Source organism: Balaenoptera physalus (assembly GCF_965194825.1).
Source record: "Balaenoptera physalus genome assembly, chromosome: 13".
Lineage (NCBI taxonomy): Eukaryota > Metazoa > Chordata > Mammalia > Artiodactyla > Balaenopteridae > Balaenoptera > Balaenoptera physalus.
In genome coordinates this window covers 91,112,956-91,123,623 of record NC_138892.1, presented here as the reverse complement: position 1 = coordinate 91,123,623, position 10,668 = coordinate 91,112,956, and the positions used below count along the sequence as shown (strand labels likewise).

The following is a 10,668-nucleotide window of genomic DNA, read 5'->3' as shown; positions in this document are numbered from 1 at the left end:
GATAATACATATTTACCTAGAAAACTCTTATTTAACATGTTTCCAAATTATTATGTATAAAATTCCTAAGTATCTGTACTTATATTTCCTTTTTAGTTCCTAATAGTGTTTATTTGTGCCTCTTCTCTTTCTTTATTTGCCTTTCCAGATAATTGTTATTATTATATTTCAATCTTTTAGAAAGCACAGCTTTTTGGGGGTTACCTCTATGGTGTATAGTCTATTTATTAATTTCTGCTCCTTATATTCATTTTCTACTTCTAAAATTTTCTTTTATTAGGAAACATTTCAAGAATGCAGGAAAAAAAGAGTTAAGCATATTTGTACTCACCATCCAGGTTTTTTAAATGATTAAATTTTGCCGTTTTTGTTTTGCTGCCGTTTTGTTTCAGACCAGGTTAAAAGAAAATAATTCCTGTGATCCTACTACATTCTAACCCGTCCCAGGTGTAACACTATGTTGAATTTTATAGATTTTGTTCCTAGTTTATTTTTATAGCTTTACAAAGTATGCATGTATCCATTCGTAATTTATACAGTTATTGTATATATTTTCACATTTTAAATAATTGGCATAATACTCTTTTTTTATTTTGGAAGTTTTTCTATCAGCCCACCATTTTAAAACTAGGCTCATACATGTAGTTCTACATCGTTTATTTTTAACTGTTGAACAACATTGTGATGTATGAACATGAAAGCAACTCTTCTGCCCCTTTCCTGTTTACCCATTTCTGTCTCCCTCTAACTCTAAAACCCTAATTATAGGAACGAAATCACTAAACAATTGAAACTAACTCCTGACTTAACGCTTTCTTTAACGCACACCATGCTTTGCCTAGCCTGTTGATTCTTTTCCTAGTTAAAAAGAAGTAAGAGTGAAGAATTAAATAGTTAAAGAATGTTTAGCTCTCTGCTCCCAACAGCTCCCTTAGCAATCCTGCAGGCAGATCATTCAGGCAAGATAACATCCGAAGAGAGAGTCAGCCAGTCTGCACTCGGTGGGAATGATGCAGAACCCAATCTCCTGCCTCCATGATTCACTGAGATTCTTCCCACCCTCCCCGCGCCCCACGCCCCTCAACATTTTTTCCTTTAAAAACTGTCATGGCTAAGCAGAATCTTCGGAGTTGGTCTCTGGACACGAGTCCACCTTCTCCCCAGATTGGTAGCTTTTCTGACTAAAGCACCTTTCCTTTCTACTGACACTGCCTCTCAGTGTGTTGGCTTTTGAGTGGTGAGCAGCCGAACCTGAGTTCGGTAACAAACACACCACAGCTTATTATCCATTTTCCTGTGGGACGCTTTTGTTCAAATTTTTTAAATATCAACAAAACTGCAACATACCTTTGTCGCCATGTCTCCTTGTGCATGTGAGCAAGAGTTTCTTTAAAATATGTGTAAGCATCTTAGAGGATTCAGCTTAGTAAATATTGCCCAAATGTTCTTTTCAATAGTTTTTATTCACCACCAGCAGTGTATGAGAGTTCCGGATGCTTCCAATTTGTGTTCTATCATTCTTCACTGTCTATGGAGTTTTCTGTTGCAAAAACTTTTAAAAATTTTATATGTAGTCACATTTGCCAATTTTTTGCTCTCTGGTTTGTGTTTTTGTTTCAACCCAAACCCAAAGCAATAAGGATCATAAAGATATTAGGATCTACGGTTGTTGATGACCTATCTGCTATTGGTCTAATTGTTATTTCTTTATAAGCCACATGTTTATTTCTCTGGGTAGTGTTTATGTTTTTTCTTTACCTTGAGCATTTGTAATTTTACTCTGATATGTCTATTTAATTTATTCCATTAGGCATTTGAAGTGCACTTTTGATCTGAAAATGTATGTCTCTATTAAATTCTAATGAATTCTAAGCCATTAACTCTTTAATTTATCTCTGCCATTTCCTCTATTCTCTGTTCTAGAAAATTTCTGAGCTATATCCTTTAATTGCTAATTGGTCTTTAACATTACTTATGTAGTTCATTTTTGTTTAATCAGTTCAAATCATTGATTTACATTCTAGATAAATTCTTCTGTACTCTCTTCCATTTCACCAATTCTTATGTTGACTTGAAATTTATTATGTATTTAGGCTTCTTTTTATTTCAGTGCTATCCATTTAATCTCTAATATTTCCAAGAGTTCTTTTTGATATTCTTATTTCTGCTAGAATTTTTTCATAATTTCTTATTCATTTTTAACGGGTATTATGCCATCAATTTATTATTTTTAAACCTATCAAGCTGGTTAAACATACTTATTTTAAAGTCTTTGTCAGATACTTACATTAGATTAAATTTAATCTGGAATAAAGTAATGTTTCAATTGGTAGTTTATGTGCTTGTCTTTCTTACTGTTGGATTTATTTATGTATTTTAACATTTCAGTTTACAAGCTCTTCTTGAGTATTTTGTTGTTGTTCTTTGTTTATTTTGGTTTTCTTTGCTGTTCTGTTTCTCTGTATTTACTCCTCCAAATTTGATTATTTTCCCTTTGCTTTTCCCAGTCCCCCAGGTTCTTAGGCCTTTCCTAGTTCTTTTCATAGTGATACTGGGAATAATCACAGAGGGAAGAGATCACTTGGTCTAGTTCTTGGGTGTATCTGTATCTTATTCCCTCCTTAGTATCACAGCAATAACATGCAAAAGGGTTTCTTTTTAAATCTCTTTTCCAATGAGGTTTGCATCATTTTCCTATGGTTGCTGTTAGTTGGGTTAAAAAAAAAATCACTATATATCTACTAATAGATAATTTTTGCACAATTGGATGGTTCAATCTTCTACATTCTCACTAATTTTTCATCTGTATTTTATATTCACTTGTAGAAGTGTGTTGAAATTTTCCACTCTAGTTGTAGATTTCTTCTTGTAATTTTGTGAATTTTTGTTTTATATATTTGAGTTTATGTTGACAGATTTATATGGGTTCATGATTGTTATATATTTTTGGTGAAGTGCTTTTTTTATTATTAAGTAATATCCTTCTTTAATTCTATTAATTCTTTTCACTTTAAATTCTACTTTGTCTTACAGTCATTAATATAACCACAGAAGGTTGATTTAATATTTGTCTGGTATACATTTTCTGACCTTTATCTTCAACCTTTCTTTGCATTATATTTTTAGGCTGTCTCTTGTAAACAACATGTAGCTGGAATTTGGAAAACGTCAATATGAAAGGCATTATCTTTTAAGAAGCAAGTTCAATTGGTTTACATTTACTGCAAAGCCTGGTATATTTAGGCTTTATTTTCAATTATTTTTTGTGTTTTTATTTTCCTATGCCTTACTTCCATCAAATTTTCCTTAATCCTTTCCCCACTTTTCATTAGATGGTAATAAATGTAAGTGATCATCCTTACATTTTTGGCCAATTTTTAAGTTAATCAGTATTTCTGTTCTCAAGAACTGTAAAAGAGTCCTAGATCTTACCTGGATTTTAAGCTAACAAGTTAGCCTGCCATAGCTGCATGGAAACTGGCAGAAGATACAAGACTCCTTGATCAGAGACAAAGGACTTTTACAGCAATCAGCACAAGCTTCATGTTCAGGTTAGTTTTCACCCCCCAAGTCCCGAAGTGGGGACACAGGAGACCCAGGTTGTGCACACACTGGGTTCGGGTCACAGCTAAGCAATCCTGAGTTTAGGAAATCCCTATCATTTAAATGGGTTGCAAGCAAATCTGTCAACATTTGCCCCAGAGGGAGATGTTACCTTTATCATCCTGGACAGAAAACTCTGCTCCAGAGGGAAAGACCATTTTTATCTTCCAAGGTCACTTACTGTTCAAACATCTTTGAAAAGATAGTTCAGAACAAAAGCGTCTGCTGACAAGATATGCCAAGATTCAAGGAACCCATGAAGAATTGTCCATCAACATGTAACTCTTGTTTCTACATTGTATTAGTTTCTGATGAATTTTCTCATGAGTACACTTCATTGGTCACTCTAATTCACCTGACTGACAGAGGATGGTACCAAATATAATAATTTTGTCTGAAATAGCATTTAATCAAAGCTACTATCAACAGGAATCAAAGCAGCAGGATGAGGCCAACCTACACTAGGGATCCTTGGCTTTCCTCAATTGTGATGCAAACCCACTGCATGCACAGTATGTATCTGTGCCCACCTCCATATTACCCCTGTGGAACTTTAGGGGAAAGGGGAACTGATGAAAACATGAATCTCATTCTGTCTGCTCTCTTCACAGTTCTTGACATACATCCTTTTTACTGATCAAGAGAAGACCTTAGACTATTTTAGATAATGCTAAATCATTTTTAGAAAATGAGTTTTCTTACTGCCCCATAAGGAGAAATTAATATAAATTTAAACAAAATCCAGGTCTCCAAATGGAAAAGAATGTGAAAACAAAAAGAGAAAAATGGAAGAGTTTTGTTCAAAAACAGGTTAATATTATCATACGAGGTTTGTTCAAAATCAGGTCTGTTATTAAAAAAATAAATAAAGCTTTAAGAGACATGAAGAATATTGTGTCAGTGAAATTTAATAAGGGAGAAAAAATACCATTTTAGAGATCAGAAGTGGATAGTGAAAGGAAGTAAGGATTTAACCTAGTAAGATGTTGAAATGATGTAGGATTAAATGGGGATACTTGAGAGTAATATAATTTAGATAGGTAGCTTCTGTACAGCCATGACCTTCAACAATATATTGACTGCAACCAATTTAAGGAACAAGCTTTTGAAAGCCACCCATGCTTATATTTATCAAGTACTTTGAAAATATTGAGGAAATAAAATTCTAGTATATAAATAAGAATTGGAGACACAGTACCACTATCTATTCTGGAAACAAAGGCAAAAGTAATCTAGTCCCTTGACAAAGAAAATGTTAGATATGAATGGTACCGTTTTACACACTGTCTATGCTTAGAAGGCAATTTAAAAAATTATCCTTACCTGAAGTTGGTGGAATCATATATCCTACATGCCCCTGACTCACCACATTTCAAAGTACCCCAGTGTAAACATGTGGAGTCCACTAAAGCTCCAAAATATATAGGTGCGGGAATCCCAGCTACAATTAAAAGGGAGAAAGAAGAATCCATTAGCAAGGTAAGAAGATATATTGTTTTGTTTGGAAACATTTTAACTTTATTCGTAGAACAAATAAAGTTTAACAAAATATACATCTATTGCTTTAAATTTTACGTTTAGAAACTGGAAGTTACTTTTACTGTAAAGTTTTTAGATTATAAAAAATAAGTAATCTGAAGGATAAATGCAAAATAAATATCATCAGTAGAGAAAAACACTGAATTAATGATTCTTTACATTTTTTTTCTGCAATGTTTTGGGCCAATCACATGCACATTATACTTTAACAAAGCATTTCCTGTTCCTTTGCTTTTCAAATTGCATTGATGAAAAGCAATTGATGAAAAGTAGAATTAAGGTCAGATAGGTCTTTTTCAAATAAAAAGGAGAAGGTCTCTATTTCTTTTTGTTCTTCATTCTCACACTAATTACAAAGTGCTGTTTACAAGCAGAAGGGATATTTGCTAGACTGTTACTCTGAGGGAGTGATTTCATCTACTTAGTATTTAATAGTGGTCTGATGTGATGTTGGGAAAAATAACTATTTTTACCTAATACCCTTGTGCAAAATGCATGTAATCCCACACCAAGAGACTTCTCTTCAGGCTTGATACACCTAAAAAATCAATGAATTCATAAATTTAAAAAATAGACATTTAAAATCTACCACAGTTTCTTAAAAGAACTGTTTGTGTGCTAGTAACACACTGAGCCTTAGAAAATTTTCCTGCCTGCTCAGGTCTGGGTTATTCAAGGCCTGATTATCCAGTTCATAACCTTCACAGGAGCCCCACCTCTGGTCCTTGGCATTTTATCCATCATTTTTTGCTCATTCATTTCTATCATAAAGTTATCAAGGAAGAAAATGTTTCATATCAGTTGATTTCAACCCCAGTATCCTCTTCTTGAATGGTATTTCTTGATTCTAATGGTTAAAACTTTAGCCTAAAACAAGAACAATGCAGCCCTAGGTGTATTTAAATTATTTGTATTAACAAAATACAGAAAAGCCAAGAATTTTAAAAAATAAATGTAAGGAGAAAAGAAAGCCAGAATAAAAATTTTCAAAGGAAAGTGATGAAAAAAATCCAAAGCAAACATATTTTAAGTGACTTGGTATCTTTTCAAGAGTGGCACAGATTCCTCCATTCTCTCCAGAAATTCCCTGATGTTTTCACTGTTGCCTGAAATTCCTATGAGTAGAAATGAAGACTATAATTCCCCAATGGCACTTTTTGTGCTCCACTCACTTCAACATCAGCATGGCTACCTGCTCCAAGAATTCACCTGCAGAGTTCCTCTGTATTCCCTTCCCTTTTTGATTAACTCAAAGCTGAGAAAATGAAAGCAGCTTTCTTCACAAAAGGACGTAGTACATTTTTAGCAAAAACATCATATTATTGGCATTTTCTTGGCATAAGTATTTTACCAATTCAAATAACTCTTCAGCGTCATAGACTGAGATACAGTTGACCTGGTCATTATCTATCTAACACGTAGGTTATTTAGACAGCATCAAGGATTTTACTGAGAAGGAAGTAAGAAAAGCCAGGAGACCTAGCATGACCCTCTTGCTCCCATAGTTACCATTTAATACAGAAAATAGGGCATTTAAATTTTACTGAAGAATTTTTCTTTCTCCTCTATTTCTAATATACCACCTTATGATCTCACAAGAGCATGAAATCCTTATAGCTAAGAAATTGTAGGCAGTTTAAACTGTTCTCCAAATGCTGTCACTATTTGATATTAATAACAACATTAATTTCTAGAATCCAGAAATAAGAAAGAAAAATTAAAATGCAAATTATGGGAAAATGCTGAGAGAAATTAAAATAGTTCTTAAAAACTGGCAGAGTAGCATAGATGTTGCATCCTTCTACCATCATGGTAGGAGATCCATGTAGATTCCACAAAAATAGAGAAAAGCATAAGTATATCCATAAAAATCCAGGTGTTAAATTCAACAATGTGATCTTGGCAAGAGCTAGAGGAAGAGAGTAAAGATATGAAGAGAGCTGAGAGCATGATTAAGTATTCGTCTTAATAGAAAGTAGATATTATTACTGAAAAGTTTTGAAATTGATAAGTAAAACAGAAATGTAGCTAAGAATTTCAATAATCAGGCTAGCCATTGGAAAGATATGACTTTTCAAGCAGCAGAAGAAAATCCAATAAATACAATGGAAAGCAAAAAAAGAAGCAAAAAGTCAAATAAATAGAATATATGAAATAAAGTGGCAAAAGAGCCCTATCACATTAATTACAGTAAATATAAGTGGGTTAAACTCACCAATCTGAAATTACAAAATCAGATCTAACATATTGTCTATAAAGTGAAATAGAAGATTGAAGATTGAAAAGAAAGGGAAGGAAAAAGGTGTAACAGGAAGCAGTGAACCAAAAGAAAGCCAGTACCGCAATTTTAATATGAAACAAAATAAAATTGCCTGAAAGAAATGACTAAAAGATAAAGAAGAAAATTAAGTGCTGCTAATAATAGAAGTATAATGATCAAAGACACATTTACATCCTACAGTATAGCCTCCAAATATATAAATTAAAAAACTGACAGAATTATAGGAAGAAATACATCAGCAATTTTTAAAGATTTTAACATCCATCTTCAAAAAACTGTTGAATTAAGCAGACAAAAAACAAGCATAGATTTACAAAATTTAGATAACACAGTGATTAACTTCAGTCCAAGAAATATGGAAACTCTATATCCAAAATGCAGAAGTTACACTTTCTTTTCAGAAACACATGAAACACTCAAAAATTGAACATGCATTATGCCCCAAAGAAAGCCTCAATATTCCCCCCCAAACCCCACATCTGTCAGATTATATTCTCTGAACATGAAAATGAAATAACAATAATAAAGGATACCTATAGAAATTTCTCATAGATATGGAAATTATATAACACATAAATAAATTTTGGTTTGGTGGAGCAAACATAAAAGATATTACAAAAGATTTAGAAGTAAACTTCATGGAAAATACTAGTTCAGATATAACTAAAGCAATACTTGCAAGGAAATGTATGATTTTATTTACATTAATCAAAATGAGCAAATTATCTAAGTGTTAAACTCAAATAAAGAAAAACAGAGCAAGCCCAAAAGGAAAAATATTTTAAAATAAATAAAATAAAGAGCAGAAATAGATGAAATAAAGATTATCAAACCAAAAACTGGTTCTTTAAAAAAGAAAAATAAAACAGCCTCTGGCAACAATAATCAAGAAAAAAAATAAAGAAGATGCAATAAACAAAATACAGAAAAAAATGGAAAATCCTTCAGATATATCAGAGAATATCAGAATGATAAAAGAATATTATAAACACCATACACTAACAAGTATACAACTGGTGTAAGCAGATATGGAAAATGTGAATAGACACTAACATTAAATAAATGAAAATAATAACCAAGTATCACTGACAAAATAAGCCCAAAGTACAGATAGTTTTACAGGTGAATTCATAAAACTTTCCACAAACAAATATTTAATGCAAGTTGTTCCAGAAGTTTAAAAGTAGAAAATATATTAATTCATTTTGTGGGCCTAGAAAGATTCCAAAATAAACAAACAAAAAAGAATAGGAAATAAAAGGTATGTTTTACTTATCAACATAGATATAATAATTTTAAATAAATTATTATTTAAATCAAATCATATATAAAAATATATTGTGATTAAGTATGGTTTTTCTTAGATATGCAAGCAGTTCAATGTAGAAAAAAATCTATCACTTTTTTCCACTACACTAAAAGTACTGAGTTGGAAGATTATATGTAAATTTTTTCCTAGATGAAGAAAAATATATTTGATAGTTTGATACTGATTCTATTATGAAAAACTCAGAAACTAGATGAAAACTCATACTAAAAATCTCTAGCAAGCATCATATTTAATGGAAATATTTTACATGGTTTCCATTAAAATTAGAAAAGAACAAGAATACTCACTATCACCAAATAGTTTAACACACTTTTGGAGGTCCAAGCTGATGCTGTAAGAAAATTTGTAAAACCTAAGATATACAAGGTTTGGAAGTGAAGAGATAAAACTTTCCATATGTGAACATATTTCTACATAGAAAACCTAACAAAATCAACAAGTTATTAGAAAAAATAAGAAAAGTTGCTGGATAAAAAGTAAACTTTAAAAAATCAACAGCATTCCTCTAAACCAACAATAACCAACTAGAAAATATAAAAGAAAATAACACCATGTTAAATTACAAATAAGTACATGTCCATATATGTATGTTTGGATATATATGGGTACATATATATTTGCAATTGTACATGGTACCATTTTGTGTGTGTGTGTATATATATATATATATTATATATATATTGTGTGTGTGTGTGTGTGTGTGTGTAGTATCTATAAAGGAAATTTTAAATAAATGGAAAAATATTCCATGTTCACAAATATTTGATGTCAGTGTTTCTCCAATTAATATATAGAATCCATACAATCAAAATTCATATGTGAGTATAAAGATCCATGCATTGATAGCTAAATCAATTTTGGGAGAAAAGAATGAAGGAAGAGTGAAGGTGAAAGTGGTGGGTGGGTGAGGAAGAGCTACTGTATGAGACATTAACATATGCAATGTCACTGGTATGGGAACAAATAAACTGTGGAACAGAATAAGAATGAAAATGGCCCATGTTATATAAAAACTTTAAATATGATAAAGATGGCACCACAAATCAATGGAAAAAAGACCTCTTACTTGTGCTATGATGCTGGGAAAACTACTTTATTTTTTGGAGAAAAATAACACTGAATATCTCTCTCCCTTGAGCCACACATAAAGATAGACTTGTGATGACTTAAAGAACTAGCTGAAGCTGTATAGCTAGTAGGATAAAATTTAGGGGGATACTTTTATAAATTAGGAATATGGAAACCCTTTTGAAATGTGACTCCCCAGTACACAAACCCTAAGGCAAGAAAATTGTTAGATTTCAGTACAACAAAATTTAGGATTTAATTTCATAAAAAATACTATGAAAAAAATTCAAAGGAAAGATGAGAGACCAGGAAAAGATAATTGTATCAAGTAAACAATATTACATTAATGTCTATAATTCACCAAGAAAAGTATAGGAATTATAATGAAAATGGGCAAAAATAATGAATAAGCATCTTGAAGCAGAAGCATTAATAGCTAGAAAAAAGTTTGAAGAAATTCTTAAACTCATTGAATTAGGAAATCACATATTAAAACATCAGTGAGCTACCATTTTACACCCATTGGAAGAGTCAAAATCAGAAAGTTCAATAATTCTAAGTGCTGGTGAGGCTATAAGGAAGTAGAAATTCCCATGCATTGATGGTATGAGAATAACTCATAAGTTATTGGTGTACTTGTAACTCATAAGTTATTGGTGTATAGCAGTACTTGGTGAATTTATGTATCTGTGTGCCTTTTGAACCAAAACAAATTTATGGCACAACACTATTTGTGTAATATAAAACACAATACACAAAAAACTTAATATTTTACAAAGGAAAGTACGTATTTAAGAACATATGTCTATCATATTAATATAGATGCCGGTGGTGATAGGAAGTGGGG

General features: G+C 31.7%; 1 protein-coding gene across 6 annotated transcripts in view; it reads right to left on the bottom strand.

Moving 5' to 3' along the window:
- The window catches only part of SLCO1A2 (solute carrier organic anion transporter family member 1A2), a 114,020-nt gene that overhangs the window by 10,973 nt on the left and 92,379 nt on the right, over positions 1 to 10,668 (bottom strand). For all 6 annotated transcript variants that reach the window (XM_082421078.1, XM_082421073.1, XM_082421074.1 and 3 more), the window contains 2 exons: positions 5,616 to 5,680; positions 4,927 to 5,044 (listed from right to left, as the gene is read on the bottom strand). In XM_082421078.1, coding sequence (XP_082277204.1) covers positions 4,927 to 5,044; positions 5,616 to 5,680 — 183 coding nt within the window. The remainder of the gene's footprint in view (positions 1 to 4,926; positions 5,045 to 5,615; positions 5,681 to 10,668) is intronic.